Source organism: Perna viridis, chromosome 12 (genome assembly GCF_037379345.1).
Source record: "Perna viridis isolate PV_CMFRI_1.1 ecotype Kerala chromosome 12, ASM3737934v1, whole genome shotgun sequence".
Lineage (NCBI taxonomy): Eukaryota > Metazoa > Mollusca > Bivalvia > Mytilida > Mytilidae > Perna > Perna viridis.
Window position 1 is genome coordinate 11,309,122 of NC_142456.1, and position 17,545 is coordinate 11,326,666.

Below are 17,545 nucleotides of genomic sequence, written 5' to 3' on the forward strand. Positions count from 1 at the left end.
ATGTCAAAATCTGATTCATAAAGTCATGGATCCACCCCTGATAATATTTTCAAACATGCAGGCTATATATAGAACAAATAAAGAATGATTAACGCATGGTAGTTTTTTTTTCACATTTTTCTGTAAGATCGTGTTCCATTATAACTTCACCATATTTATCTTTAGGCAAATTGTACCTCTTTAATTAAAGTAAATTCTTATAGGTTAAATGGTGGTTCACACGATTAGATTATTTTGGAATATATGCACTTTAGTTACTGAATACAAGTAGATTGTATTGGCTTTGAGAGGGTTTTAGAAACTTTTGAGAACTTATTCTTGTGAACTTAAAGTTACTCAAAAGAAAAGAAATATCAAAGAAAATGTTTTTAGTATGTTCATAAATATAAAAAAAAAAGATGCTCAAAAAATCTGGTCATTTGTTTTGTATAATTTGTTTTAACACTAAAACCACGCATGAACGTGTGCGTGAATCAGTCACTTAAAAGAATGAACAAAACTTCTGCTTCTTTCAAGAACTACGTACACAATCTTAGACTAGATAGAAATATCAAGTAATTCTCATAGAGGCTTAGCTAATGCCCAAAATTGATAGGTACTGCAGAATGAGTCAAATATCTGTCTGTACAGTTATATATCAACGAAAATTATCGGTACCTTCTAGAAGAGTACGACTTAGCCAGTTTAAGGAAGGAGACGTAGATTAAGAAAAATAACTGTTGAAATCAGAAATATAAATATATCATATTAGTCTCAGTATTGTATTAATACTCCCATAGACTTCTATAGCGAAATGCATATTTTTAGGATTTTTTTTAAAATGTGTAAATTGATTCAATAAAACTTTCACTTATTTAGAATTTGTGAAGGACAGGTCCTTTAATTTCTCGCAAAAAAGTAAGGTTGGCCCACGAAGATCGGACAGAAAAGTAGTCTTGAACTATAAATAGCCATTTTCTCTACTTTTGCTTTAGTTTTGCACTCATCAAACCAAGATTTTCAGTGGAACATTTTTATGTGAAAATGTTAAATTTTCTTAACAAAAGTTTGTCATCTTATAGTGTTATGTTTACTCTATTTTATAAGTCATTGTTCATATCTTTTGACAAAACATTAGTTTGAAGAAAGGCAAAAAGAAAACGCACTATATCTTAATAGCCTCCATGTTCAGGGATATGCAATGCAATACTGGCACCTATTCAATTCCACCACGGCCGGACTGCCATGCATTCATTTGAAATAGAATGAAATCAATCTAAGCTGCTAAGATGATTACATGAGCTATGTGTAAAATAGTTACACAAGAACTACCTAGACAAGTAATGTGTAACAGCTCATAATTGATTGGTACTGCAGAATGAGTAAAATATCATGTTTGTACAATAATTACCAACGAAAATTTTTGGTACTGATGTACCTGCCGCACTAGGTGCTACACCTTTGTCTTTAACCTACACGAAATTGAAATCCCGAAGTTACAGCCAATCATCTTCATTTCATAATTAAATCGACTATTTCATGCATCCTATAGCACCTATTTTAATGTTAGTAGATGTCATGGTTTGAGCTTACTGTAAATGAGATTCGTCAGGCAAATTAAACTTTCGATTGAAAACTTGGAAACTACAATGAAATTTAAGAATGCAATAATCAACAAACTAAAAAAACTCCTTGATGAACAACGAACTGTTGTATAAACAGTAAAAAGAGTTTTTCAGAAATTGAAACAATATCTCTGTTCATTTTTTTCTCTCTTTTATTTATCAGTTGACTGTATTCTTTTAATCCAGCTGATATTGTTTAAATTAATACAGTACTTTAATATTGCCGGAGTTGTGGACTATGGAAAAGTGCAGTAATGCTCATGGGAAATGGGATATTAGAAAACAGATGTTGACACACATTGATTTGCATATGGATAAAAGTCATATATCGGATTTATGAAAATTGTCACGTAACTTTCCAATACGTGATTTAAAACTTCTGTGGCGATAGTGAATAGGGATGTGGACATGGGTAGTGGGTCGAGAATAGGATGAGTGGGTTTTTTTCCAGTTAAAAATTATGTAAAAGTATATAATATATGATACTATTATATAATTACATTTACTGTGCATATTATTAAAATATGCTAAACACATTCGATAATCGGCTTTGTACGTGATGTTTTAGGAGGTAGACCCAAGGTAAGGGACATAACTCTTGACATCATTGATATGTTTGTGTCATATGAATTCCACCAAAGCCTATCAAGCTTTCATTTGAAACAGAATGAAATCAGTACAAGTTACTTTGATGCTTAAATGAGATTGATGTAAAAAATGAATACAAACATTCCAATGATTTCTATGAGTTTTGTTACTTACCCAAGGTCTACGTCCTTAAATCGACGAAAAACATTTTCGAGCTATGAATATAGGCCACCCCCAGGATTAAGTGGACTATTTTATTGAACACTGTTTATTGTCTATTTTAATGTATATGTAAAATAAAACAGAAATAAAACAAGAGAAACATGTGAGATGTAATTATAAGAATTTGATGTTTCATCGGCGTGGAAAAGCGTTGACCGGTTGCATATTTTGGACATCTGCTAGCACTTCATTACGAACGCTTTTGCACGTCGATGAAACACCAAATATTTGAATAATTACATGAATTGTGTTAAGTTAGAGTGTAAGAACAGATAAAACTCATCAATACTTACAAGCTAATTATATTTAAGATGTTATGTTTAGGAATGATTCAGATAAACAACCCCAAAAAGCATTGATGAAATAAAAGACAAGAAGAAATGTAGCACATAAGTCCACAAAACACATTGTCGTCCATAGCAATCATTATATTCTTCATAGGGAATGGCTGATTGGTACATTTCACCAAAAAGTGCTTGTTCACCGATAGCAGCTATTGAAAGGAGTGTGTAAATCAAACCAAAGTTTCTACCGAAGTATTTCGTTCCGTAAAATTCACGTACAGAAATAATGCCAATACAATTAAGATTCCCACCTGCTATTCCTAAAATTACGATTGCAAACAAAAGCGTCTTAAAGTCGTCAGGAAACAAAATGCAAAAAGACAATGCAATAGTCTGTGCACATGTCAAAGCAGTTACAGTTGTTATCCTTGGAACGTATGCTATAAGTAGATCAGATAAAAAACCGGACATTGTCTTTGATAACATCTGTGAAATTGAAAATACATTCACAAATAACAGTGTATATTCTTCTTTTCCGCAAGATTTAAGAAATGGACCGATATTATTTTGAAATAATAGTTGAACGCTTCCGGCTATGACATAGGCCCATGAAAAGAATTGGAAATCAAGTGTTGTATAAAGTTGACAATTCGAAACATCTTTACCAAAGCCTGATGATGACGTTCTCTCTATAATTATATCATTGTCTATCATTTGGAGAGGATCGGGAATATTCGGAATAGTACGAACAAATAAAATGCATAGAACACCTACAAGAACAGTCGCTACAGCAGCAGATAAATAAAATCCACCGAGGTCATGCATTTTGTAGTCTTCATTTGCACCATTTGCAAATACTTTGAAATACACAGTCGAGATGAATATCGTGCCAATGTTAGATGACACGTTTAAAATTCCCGACATTTTACCCAAATGTTGTGGTGCAAAATTGTTCATGTTGGTAATGATAATTGTGGTGAATAAAAATCCACAACCAAAACCTGAAAAAAATGTAATATACATACATTAAATTACTACTCTATTTATGGTCGTGTCTATACTTAATATGTCAGAATGTTGAAAATTGTCATATCATATCAGATGACTGCATAGCAATGAAACGTATTTAAAACAAACCCATTTGAGCTGAAGAATAGCGTCGGTTTAGAATTAGCTTGGTTTAACCAGGTTCAAAATACATTTCAGCTGATATGACTTATATAAATGATAAGCGTAGTATTCCGTAATGAAATGTTGAACTGAATCATGAGAGTGTCTATCAGACGATTTCATATATGTTGATAATGGTCTTACTATATAAAACGACTACATATGTCTTACTGGCGAAAATGTACATACTATACCCGACGACTCTTCTGTCATAATAATGAAAAAGTACATACTTATGCCCGACGACACATGTCATAATGATGAAAATATACATACTATTCCCGACGACGACACATGTCAAAATGATAAAAATGTACATACTATACCCGACGACTCTTATTTCATAATGGTGAAAATATACATATTATACCTGTCCAGACGACTGCACATGTCATAATGATGAAAATGTACATACACTTATTTCATAATGGTGAAAATGTACATATTATTGTATGCCCGACGACTCTTCTTTTACAGTGGTAAAATATACATACTATACCAGACGACTTCATTTGTCATTATGAAGAAAATGTATATACTATGCCCGACGAATCTTATTTCATAATGGTAAATATGTACATACTATTGTACGTCCGACGACTCTTCTTTTACAATGGTAAAAATGTATGTACTATACAAGACGACTGAATATGCCATAATGATGAAAATGTACATACTACGCCTGACAACACTTAAGTCATAATGTTGAAAATGTACATACTGTGGTCGATGACTCGTCACAATGATGAAAATGTACATACTATGCACGATGACACTTATGTTATAATGATGAATATGTACATCCTATGCCAGACAACTCTTATGTCACTATGTTGAAAATACATGTACATACTATACCAGACGACTGCATAAGTCATTATGGTGAAAATTTACTTATTATTTCTGACGGCTGTATATGAATGTACGTCGTACTTGATAAAGTGACTACCATGTCATTTCGTTGAAAATTAAGGAGGTAGACCTAGGGTAAGGGACGTAACTCTTGAAATCAGTGATATGTTTGTACCATATTCAATTTCATCAAAGCCTATCAAGCTTTCATTTGAAACAGAATGAAATTAGTCCAAGTTACTTTGATGCTTATGTGAGATTGGTGTAAAATGCTAAATACAAACGTTCCAATGATTTGTAAGAGTTGCTTCCCTTACCTTAGGTCTACCTCCTTAAATACTTAATACGACAACTACATAAAACAAAAAAGATGATAACATAATACTATATCAGACCACAGAAGTTTGTTTTTAAGAGAGTGCCTATGTAGAGGTTCCCTACCAAATCAACTGAATAATATGTTGATCAAAGAGTGATTTCCCTACATTGTAAAATTTCTAGTGCTTTCTACGTAATATATTTCAAACCAACAATCATTTCTTACAGAATATGCGTTTGTGGTCTCCAATAGGTGATTTTTTTAGAAACAAAATTTAGCATGTGCCATCCACTGGTAAATATTTACTTACAAAGAAACAAAGGTGTTTGATAGCACCCAGCTGCGAAAAGAAGTACCCACAAAACAGTGTACAAGTCCGTATGATATGGACCGACTTATATAAATGTGAATGTTTATTGACCACTTACCTGTTATGAAAAATAATAACATCATTAACACCGCTCTGTCCGAATAGTAATCAATTTCAAACGTTGTTGACCATAACATTAGGTAGCCAGACACTAACATTACAACACCAAAAATTGTAGTCCACCTTGTTCCAATTTTTTCGGACAAAATACCAGCTGGTATCAAAAACAAAAAGCCAAAATTGCTTATAGATATAATAAGCTCCACTGAAATAAAGAAAGTAGTATTTAATAACAAAATACTATAATATTACTACCTTTTAAATTTTCTTCACACACTGGCAAACATCTCTAGAAGACGATCTGTGTCCTAATCCTGCGCCTAGTTTAAGTAACTGGCTCCTTTGATAATTTGGACTTTGTGCAGGCGGTGTTGCAAAAGATATCACAGCAGTACGAGTTCGAGTCCCGCAGAGGGAACGACAAAAAAAAAATTGCATCTCAAATTTGACAGTTCTAAAATCGTTCGGAATTTTTCAAACCCTTATGTATTGTATAATATTTTATCCTTGTACCATTGAGCTTATAAATTTGTTGTATTTGCACCGACCAGTTTTTTTGGGTCGGTCTATTAACAGGACAAGAAAAAACAGGACGGGCATTTTCCGATACATTTTTGTCTATAACTTCAGTTTAACTCAATTGAATTCAAAAAAATTAAATTGATTTTTATAGAAGAATAAAAGTGCTTTTAACTGAAATAAAGCGAAAATCTTGACAGGACGAACTTTTTCTGACAAAAAAATGGCGATAAAAAGAGGGACATATTGGTGAATAAAGTTTATTATTTATAAAATGTGTAAGTCTGTCAAATAAAGTTTATTTGTCCTTAAAGCTTATAGTCATAGGCACATTTTGATATAAAAATTATTTCATTTTGAGTCAGATGAAGTGGAAACATTTTGACAGGATGGACTTATTCTGTTCCGTAAAATGTGTCTTTTTTACGGGAGTACGGTAACAACACACTAAATATTTGAAAATGTCTTCATGTCTGTCAAAAATACTTAACATATTCTTAAAGCTTAAACTTTTTGCTATATTTTGATATATATTTTGTTGAAATATGTCCAGAAACAAATTCAAAATCTTGGCAGGACTAATTAAGAGATGATTGCACACAAAAAGAAATCGGTAGAAAAATGAATACCAAAGGAAAGCAAGTGAAGGAATAGTGACCATAAGTTCAACATAAAAAAGAAATACAAAATCATTCTAACAATGAGTACTTATCATTGAATATATTTATGTATTGTTTCTTGTAAGATTGCTTCTGCTAAAGTTGTTTCTGCTAAGGTTGCTTCTTCTAAGGTGGCTTCTGCTAAGGTTGCTTCCTTTAAGGTGACTTCTGCTAAGGTGGTTTTTGCTAAGGTTGCTGGTTGTGGTCCTATACCATACATGACAAGTGATACTGAGTTAGATAAGGAAAGGATTCTATCTCTACTTAACAACCCTGACAAATCTTAAGTGCATGCATAGCCACCTGCTAAACCTAAAGGAGATAAGGTTTATGATTTTCGTAGCTGTAATGTAGATGATTGGAAATGTGACCAATACTTGTGGTCGAGAGAGCGTATGAGATCTTTTACACATACAAATATCAAACTTTCTGGGATCCATTACAAAATTAGGCTACCAGGAGTCGAAGTTAAGTGTGGACGAAAGCGCCCTCACTATTCCCTCAAGTTTAAAAGGCTTGGGTTTTGGTTACAATCTGATTCTTACCTTGTACTTGTTCAACATATTGGAGATGATTCTGTGTATGTTCCAAGCCTCATGGTAACAGCAAACATGATACAGAGTTTAAACGTACTATACCTTCTGTGTTGGAAAGAATAAAAACTGAGGACGGTGGCGCAAAAAAGGTCTATAGCAAAATGATATGCTCTGAGAATGTGGAGGGGGATATGCAAGGAATTGCGAACACTAGGAACACAGAACAAAAAAATGTTTCTACCTTATGATACTACTTTCAACCTCGGAGATGTGTCAACCATAGTGTTCAAACATTCTTTTCAAGGAAACTCCCTTAATTCCTCTTGCCTTTGTTATTCACGATAGGAAATTCGGAAGCATTCATTTATCATTTTTCATCTTCATAAAATCTGTCATTCCTAAAATATCTAGGAAATGAATTCCTGTTGTTGTTGACAGAGAGCCAGGCATAAAAAGGGCAATCAAAATTATTCTCCCTGATTGTCCACTTCTTATTTGCTGGAACCACATGCGTGGTGATTTCAAGTTTTGGTTACAGCATGTCAATGTCCATCTACAACAACATGCTTCCATATCCTAGCAGCAAAAATTAGCACAGGGCTTGAACCTGTTAAAAAAGAACCGTTGTCAATCTTCGACTACTAACAAAAAATAGCAGAAAGATAAACGATAAAAAATCCAACAGAAAGCATCCGAGACCAATGTAAAGTGAAGCTACAGTTGTTGAACCAGCTCCAGATTCTTATTCTGTTACTAACACTCCAAAAACACCACAAGCAACACACTTCAGTACATTAAAGGAAAGTCCGATTCTTCCTCGAAAACAAGCAAATCTACTCCAGTATCAAGAAAAAAAATTACAATTTAATTTAGAGACAATCGAGGAAGATGACACTCTGAATGAAACACGTTCAGTCCAGAATTACCACCTGCTTTCCCAGAAAAACATACAAGCGTTACAGACAGTGAACTTAACATACTTATGAAAAAGAGGAAACTCGATTTCAATACAAAACATGTCCAGGCAGACATTTAAACACAAAACATACCTTGGGTACGTTAAGACAGACAGACAAAAAAAATCATAACCGATCTAAATTTTCTTACGTCAGACATCATGAATAATGTGCATTTAATTTTAGCAAAACACTTTCCAAACATATCGGGTTTCCAAGACACTCTCCTGACACCTGTGTTTGACAATGAAACACAAAAGTGATCATCGCACAGATAATTTGAAAAAAAGTATCAGGCTTCTCGTCAAAATCCCATAAACTCACAAACAATCTAATTCGGTTGATTGTGGTTTATATGCAATTGCAAACACGGTTGAATTCTGTATAAGTGCTTTTACGGGGGTCTTCATTTTCAGTACGAAGAAAAGTATATGAGAGACCATTTGATTTCATGTTTGGAGAAGGGAGAGTTTAGGATGTTTCCTAAATCACTTATTGGTCAAGTAAGTAAGATGAAATCAAAAACTGCAACTGTAGAAATGAATTGTGATTGTGGTGAGGCCGATGGTATTGAGGATGTGGTAGGTTGTGACTGGGATTAAGAGCTGTAGTGTTTGGAAACACAAATCTTGTTAATCTAATTAACTGGTAACACAAACTCAATAACAAACCACAACAGTTTAAAACATAATTGACAATGTCATAATATCAAAAAAATAAACAAACCAACTAACTTTAATAAATGGAAATAATAAAAATAAATAAATAAAAAAAAAGGTTCAAAGAAAGTCAAAACTGATATAATTTATTTTAGAAAGAAATACATAACAAGTATATTATAGTTCTAATTCAGTTCATTAAAATGACGATAAGTGAAGTTTTTTCAACACGAAAAAAGTTCGTCTTGTGAAGATTTTGGATTTATCTCTGATTTAATTTCAAATATCTATACATCAAAATGTAACAAAAAATATCAGCTTTAAGAATAGGTTACCGAACTCCCGTAAAAAAACGACACATTTCACGGAACAGTACAAGTCCGTCAGGCCAAGATTTTTCCACTTTAACTGACTCTAAATGGAATAATGGTTATATCAAATTGTGCCTATGACTGTAAGCTTTAAGATCAAATAAACGTTGCCATTTTATCGCCATTTTCTTGTCAGAATAAGTTCGTCCTGTCAAGATTTCCGCTTTATTTTTTGACATTTTCCCCAAAAAACTTTATCAATTATAAGCACTTTTCTTTTTCTTTAGAAATCATTTTACATTTTTGCATTCCATTGAGGAAAACTAAAGTGATAGTAAAAATGTATCGGAAAACGCCCGTCCTGTTTTTAGACCAACCCCAATTTTTTTTCTAATTAGGGTAGAGGGGCCTGGATTTAATGTCAGATAAGAATTTTTCTCTCGCATGTAAAATATTAATTTATATTCTAGCAGCAACCAAAATTATTTTTTTTATTTGAAAATCTGTATTCTAAAGTAATGTTTTTTCTTATTTTCAATTGATGAGTAAATTGGATTATTTTTTTGTTTTTTCTCCCAAGAAGATCCCATGCCACAACTTATTAATAAGAAGGTCGGTGTCAGTCTTTGTTTCAAAGATAGAAACTAGAAACTAGCAAAAACCATCAACATATTACTCGATACCGTAAATAATCACTTTACATAAGTTCATTTATCTAAATCAATTTTACTTTGTCTAATGTAATATATAACGCAAATGGAACAAACGGAAAAAAGTATTTTTCTGCATATATTAACGCAAACTTTAAGCTTGTTTAATTGTGTACAAAGAGCGCAATGTTGATTAAAAGATTAAACCGAAATTTATTCCTTGTATCAAGATATAAAGTTCAATACAATTGAGACCATACTTTACCTTCCCATTGTTCGTAATTAAACTTCCCTTTAATAGCATTGATGTACGCAGGAACTGCATTCATAGAACCACTTATCATTATTCCAAAACAACTAACGATGAATGACACCCATCGAAGTTTGTTTCCATTCTGCATCTTTACAACCTAAACCAGTTCTGTCAAAAGTTGTTATTAGCATTTAACAATCTTAAAACTGATTATACAGATAGAATAAAGCGATGAAAAATTTTCTTTATTTTGAGTGAATAATGTAAAAAAAAGCATTAATATCTCCTTCAAGAAAATGGAGCTTTTTGAAAATCTGTTTTTATACGATTTTCAAAACACTATCATTTAAGGTAGTTTATACCTATTACACATGTAAATTTTAGACGCATGTCTAACGTACGTCTTAAAATGACGTATGTCAGACGTCTACCAAACGTATATTTAACGTATGCTTTTTTTCAGAAGCATGGCTAACCCGTATCCAAAACGTATGCCAAGTGCCCCCCCCCCCCTCATTTTGGGATACTACATACATGTATTATCATTTGATTTTGATACTACTGGTTAGGCTTAAATTAATCGATTTTGCCATTTTTGCAATTTTTCGAGGATGCTAGGACATTTTTTACTATTTTTGTCAATTTTACACATGCAAATGACAAATTGTCCAATAAAAAGGATGGGTGCCAAACCCCTGTCCCTGCACCCCTTGGATCTGCTGAGTGATCAGTCAATTTTTTTATAGTCCCATACATACATGTACATGTATGTTTAATTTATTTTCTGGTACAACAGCTCTAAAATAAGGAGATTGAAAGTTTGTCAATACTGCGTACATGTATATGCCGTACATGATACTTTGTACAACATATATGTAGTTCTTTAGTTTTCAGACAGAGCCTCATACAGCTGTTTTTTGATTAAATTTGCGTTTACAATAGAATTATACATGGAAGTCTTTGAGGCTTTTCAGTTTTTATTAGAGCGCTTAGTATTCTTAAACTAAAGTCTAGTAAAAACACTCCACATATATTAACCTATATTTTAAAGCTGTATTTGTGCCTGATTCATTGTGGATAATTGTTTCTCCTTTCTGGATTTTAATAAAACACATACTTGGAAGACACTTGGGCATTGGTGTAAAGAACCAGAAACCATACACAGGTTAGGATATTTTATTTCTCTCCAGGTTTTTCTTGTATATTTTATTTCGTGCTGTTTCTTAAACTGTTCATTGAACATTTTTAATAGAATGTTATGTTTTAGAAATTAATCTTCAGTACATTTGGAAACTAAAGGTACATGTAAATTTATACAAGCTTAAAGTTATCACTTTCAAGAGTAATCAAGGGAACCAAGGTTATAGCGGTAATCAAAAGAATGTAATCCAGGGACAAAGATCCGACATGGAAAACAGACATGCACAACAAAGAACATAAAGTAACTAAAATCATGCATACAAAGTAACAAAAGCAAATGAGCAACTCGGACTCCACCAAAAACGGGGAGTATGGACCAGGTGCACTGGTAGGGTAAGCGTCCTCCGCTGTTCTAGAAACACCCGCCGAGTTGCTCATAAAAAGTCAAGTCCGGGGTAGACAAGCGAGGAAAGGAAAACTATGACCCGTTGAATAAATCAGTTTTCATGGTGCAGATGGATACACCATAACGATCCACGAGTTCATGATGACGACCATAAAACGTCTGTAGTGATGACTTCAATCTTGTAGCAACATAACCCTGTTCCAGAAGCCTATTTGTTAGAGTTCTAGTGCGATACAAAAAGTCTAAGTAGTTTCGGCAAGCTCTGGCATAAAGTATGAGTTGTGATATAACCACTCCATACGCAGGTGCTGAAGGGATGTTGCCACATATGAAAGGAAAGTTGACAATTCTGAATGAAAAGTCATCACGTTTGTCGTAAAGTTTGTCGTATAGTGCAAGAAATTTGTGACATGTAACATATAAGTTTTTCCTCTTCCATCTGTCTGGTAAAGTTTCACATTTAAAGTTATGTCACAAATGTAAAGAAAAATAGAAAACAAAAATCCTTTTTATATGCTCCTCTTTTTTAGACCAGGCGTATTATGGTATACCAGTGTCTGTTTGGCTGTAGTTCACACTTAGAACAATAAATAAACAATGCTGTCACCAATTTTTGTGAACCTTTGATGAACAGTTACTTTTGAATGATTTGACCTTCTGGTTTTAATTATTTCCAATTTTTGGTTATTGAGTTATACAAAAAACTACTGTCCGACCACATTTTTCTATTTTTAGTAACGGCAGCCATGTTTTTTGACGGATCAATAATCCCTACATCTTTGCAGTGCAGTATACCCGAAGAAACACTCATAACAAGTTTGGTTCAAATTGGTCTAGTGGTGTCAGAGGAGAAGATTTTTGAAAGTAATAACATTTAAAATAGCAAAAAATTGCCAGGTGAGATAAGAATAGATGCATGTATGGTAGGTTGGGTCACAAAAAACTGCCTTCTCTTCCATACAATTGTTGATGGAATAACTCTTAGAAAGAATCAAATTTGCCAATATCGGGAATTTACCAAGAACCCTGAAACATGTAACAATTTTTGTTTCTCCCATTAATCAGAATTATTACTTCAATTTGGTATCACAGTAAGCATGTTGTTAGCAATTTTTGTCGGGTTTCGTATAGAGTGGGAATAAGAAATGAGTCTGGATATACTTTACATCCTATAAAATGTACTACCCTGTGTTATCTTAAAACATTAATTCGTGCGCGTGCGAAGCATTGTTAATTTTTTTTTAGTTATGAGACTTTTTCATAAAAGAGGAGGGGGACAGGACAATTTACTATATTCGCGCGAAAAGATGAAAATGCTTCAAGCAATTTTATTGAAACTTTGTTGAATAGTTTATTTCTCAGACTATTAGCGAAAGCAAATGGAATTTGTTCACAGTATTTCTAGTTTATTATGATCTACTGCTCTTTACATGGAAATTCTATTTTTACTAAATCTGCTGACTATTTCTAGTTGTTCTAATAATAATATTTGTGTCCCATGTATAATGAACGGTATACCATTAATCACTAGATATTTTTGTTTTTACAGGCACTAAACCGACATGTTTGTATTGGTTGCAGTCAATTCTAGTAAATCATTATGAAGAAATTCATATGTTCTGGATTCTTTGCAAGCTATTTACCTGTGTGGTCATTAATAAGAAAGCCCGAAAGATTTCGCTGCTTTAACAAAATTTGATAAAACGAAAAGGGAATACAATTTAGTATTACTAAATGTTTGGATTAACCAAGGAAGAACAGTTACAGATGAAGTCCCATCAAATTGTTTCTCAACTAGATTGAACAGTGTGGTTTATATTCACCTGACACCTGAGATTTTAAGTTGCAATTATAATACAAGAATTTACACAGCCTGTCTTGATTATTACTTGTGAATCATAGAAGATGAAGTTAGTTTTTGCCATGCAAGTATTCAACATTTTAAAATTAGAAAATATATTGTTCATTTCTAGAAAACTAAAACACGTACTATGTACATGTATATATTGTGATTCACTTTTGTTCAGTAGTGACAGACTGTCTGCCTGGGTACACATTGTACAATTAAAGCAATTTTGTTTGTTTGCTCAATTATGCTGAGAAGGATTTTATTTGTTTTTGTATAATGTCGGCCTTGATGGAAAGAAATTAATGTCTGTATGTCTCCACTTTACAATGTATATTGAGATGTTTATTTCAAGTTTGCTTCAATTTAAACTCTTAGAAACTTTTTTCTATGTTTATAAGGTGCAATATACTGTAGGTTTAAATAAAAACATTTTTGGTTGTAATTTGTATAATTTATTTTAACTGGACTTTATCGTTCTTTATGGGAAAATGTATGGATATCCATGATATTTTATGTGACACATTTGTATAAAAAATCCTGTGTTGTACAATCCAACATTTTTGTTTGTATTGAGATTAACTCTTTTTTTCCATTCTGTTTGAATAAAACACATTTATTGTGCATACATTTTGATTGAATGTGCATGTACATGAAATTTTGCATGTTAGGCAAGACATGAACCATTATGATTGATTGTAGTTAATGAGATAATACATGTACATGTACCAACAATTTACTATAAAATCTTGTTGCTCCTCAAGTATGTATGATATTATATGATAACGAAATTTAAAGAAGTTTCACTTTTATACTGAATGGATATGGTATCATACTGGATATGACATTATTAATACGTGTATATAGAATTGTAGGCAGATCCAGAGGGGAAGAGTTTGCAAAATGTTATATTTATTTAGCTGTAGATTGACAAAAATGCTCAGATAGCAATTTACATTTTGAGCAATTAATAAAATTTAATTTTTAGTGTAGTTACCCCAGGTAAGGGCCCTTTTGTTTTTCATTGGATCTGCCATTAAGAACAAAGTCAGTTTAAAAGGTCTTGACAGAAATCATCATCAATTTATGTGTCTTTACCTTCAAGACTGCATATTTCTCATTTGTAGAACATATGTTTATATACATGTATGTTTGATGTACATCATGATCTGACACGTGTCAATGGATAAGTTGCAGGCATTAGACTTGAAACATATGTTCAAGTTATGTTAAACTTACGTTAAACGCAAATCAATGGCTATACGATTACGGCAACTGACGCGACTTATGTTTACTGTATGTCTGACGCATGTTAACCTGATGTTTTCTGACACATGTCTGACATACACGGTTAGAAACTGGAGTCAGACGCATGGCAGTCGACATATGTCTGACGTATGGTTGACATATGTTTGACATGCGTCTAAATTGCGCCTGTGTATTAATTGCCATCAATTGGGGTGGTTCAATCAACTTTCGTTGGCACGTTGATATCAAAGATCATAATTTCCATCAAAGCATTGGAGTTTCCATTATGAATATAACGTTTTGATGCAAATTTGAATTCGTGATAAGCCAAAACTATGAATACAACGTCAAACAACAATTATTATCAATAGCAAAAAGCATAATTAAGATAAAAAAAAATATTTTAAAAAAACCCACCACATACAATTTGTTCTATAGAATGAAGATGCACAGGTATATATCAAGTTATATAAACATAATACATATTTAAAGTTCTACATACAGCCCGTTTACAAACTTTTCATTTTCAAATCATCTAACGGTACAGGTTTATTTTTTGATAAATGCAATACCAATAATATTAAAATCGTGATCATGAGATTATGCAAATCTCTTAATTTTTTAATCTTTGGTTATTTATATAGAAAAAGAATTACAAATGGACAGTATGCTATCTAAATTGGATTTTTTGTGCAATTTAATTCATAAAAGTTCGGCGTTTATGTTTAAATAATTTATCATACGTGATGAGATATGTTTCAAATTCATGTCCCATACCTAAATCTACATCTATTCGGTAATAACGTTTTGTAACGTGCTAAATTTTTTAAACATACCTTAAAAAATGTCGTTGATGTGGATTTTATCTACTTTGAATAGTTTACTTCTTCAATATCCAAATAATTACATATTATTCGCGAAGTTTTCTTCTGAACTAAACTTTCAGAGATTAAGAAATCGGAAGGGAAAAAGACAAGCGCCACTTTTTCCTTTTGTAAGTGTTTAAATTTCTGAAATTTTTGAAATAGAAGTCTTTGATCTACATACGTCAATCCAAGCACATGGACAAAGAACTACAGTGCCTCTTTTTCGATGATTGTTAAAATCTCATATAAATATTGAAATCAAAGTATTAGAAAAAAAACTTAAAACATGAGCAAATGGCATTTACTTCATGACGGTACCTGCTTGTTTTTTTATGGTTTTACCTGCTTTTTGTTGAATTTAAGGAGAGGTGGTGGTATGTTCTTGATTAGTTTCTAGTTTCCGAAACCAATCAGTAAAAAATATAATAAAAGATATACCTTACCATATGAATAATCGGCTATAAGATAAGTCAAAATATAATCCATCGACAAAAAAGTATCCCAGCAATTAGTATTGGGTCATGCCAAACTAACATTCAGTTTTCGATAGTGCAGTTATTTACTGAAACCTCAAAAATGCTTCATGAATTTTAGAGTAAAACAAGAAAAATCGAAAGAATTAAACGGTCAGTTTTTCTTCAACAACGGAAAGCTCATCTTTGAGCTGAGCTCGACATCGTTAAACATACTAATACATAGTATGCCTTGTATACGAAGTGAATTATATCTATAAAAAAAAACAAAATACAAAAAAAAAACCATTTTTGACCGAAATATCAAACGATTTGTCCTTTTACCTTGATATTTCATGTAACATTATTTGTCATAATCAAGAAATTATATGTTTACTAGGTTATGTTACCCTAGAACGAGTCATTATGAATGTATACTTGATCTAGACTTTAAGTGCTCACCTTTTACATGTTGTTTCATAACAAACCTAAAGTCAACATCTTATGAGTTTACAAAGTAGGGATTGTTATCTGAATAACTGGATAAATGGAATAATTTGGAGACTAATATTGCCATTACAGACTCTGAAGGCCATTATAGCATATTGTAAACTGTAAACGGTGAAATATTCGCGGCAATTTTATTTTCTCAATTTTCGGTCAGATCTAAAACTCGGGAAAAAAAACTGTCGAACATTATACTGCAATTTGGGGAAAGAGTTACTTGTCAATAGACTTGGTTAAAGGACCCTGTCTATGTTTTAATTCATGTTGTTTTACCGAAGAATTCACTTTTGGTTTTCTAGGCTTGTCTACGTTATTCTTTGCTTCATCACTGTCCTTTTGATAATGTTCTTTGGATATCGCTGCAGCTGTTGATATCTTTAATTTCAATTTGACTTACTATAATAACAATCAAACAATTAGATTCACAGTTCTATCCCAATTTTAACATTCATATGCACTGACTTTATTTCCTCTACTTCTTAGTGAGTTGCTGTCTTTCATCCCACACAACTGTGTCTAAATTACAGGAACATTTGTAATGCCCTTATCTTTTCTCAGATAAGCAATTAATAGGAGTGGGGTTTGAATTCACTCCAGTAGTTCTAAAATCGTCATCAGTGATCTGTCGAGAACTTTAAATCCGTTTATTTTTACAATTTCGGATTTTTTATTTTATTTTTGAAATTACACAGACACTGGATTATACACAGCAATTAATAGTCCGGTTATTGGTGGCATGGCCAATATGAATAGCCAAAAAACGTGTTTCATCGACGTCTGAAACATCATTGATAAATTCGATTATCCAATGAGATCAGCGTATTTTAATGATATGCACAGTAAATGTAATTGTATCATTTGAACTTGATCTTAATCTTGGAAACCATAATAAAAATAAAAAGAATAAAAGTCTTTATTAGATCGAGGTTGTTAGATGATTTTTTGCCAGATTTTTTTACTTTTGAAAGCAAAACATGATGTGTTGTGTAATATTTAGCAAATATTTCGAAACCATGATAGATAGAAAACACTTTCAATCGACGAAATGATCATTATAAATTAGGCCTC

At 32.4% G+C, this 17,545-nt stretch overlaps 1 protein-coding gene across 1 annotated transcript; it reads right to left on the reverse strand.

Moving 5' to 3' along the window:
- Positions 1 to 2,700: 2,700 nt before the first annotated feature.
- Positions 2,701 to 16,274, reverse strand: LOC148601188 (uncharacterized). Its single transcript, XM_088555706.1, has 4 exons — positions 15,962 to 16,274; positions 10,025 to 10,180; positions 5,468 to 5,674; positions 2,701 to 3,699 (listed from the first exon to the last, which is right to left on the reverse strand). The coding sequence occupies exons 2-4, from the start codon at positions 10,158 to 10,160 to the stop codon at positions 2,735 to 2,737; spliced, it is 1,308 nt and encodes a 435-aa protein (XP_088411832.1). The 5' UTR covers positions 10,161 to 10,180; positions 15,962 to 16,274; the 3' UTR covers positions 2,701 to 2,734.
- Positions 16,275 to 17,545: the final 1,271 nt, after the last annotated feature.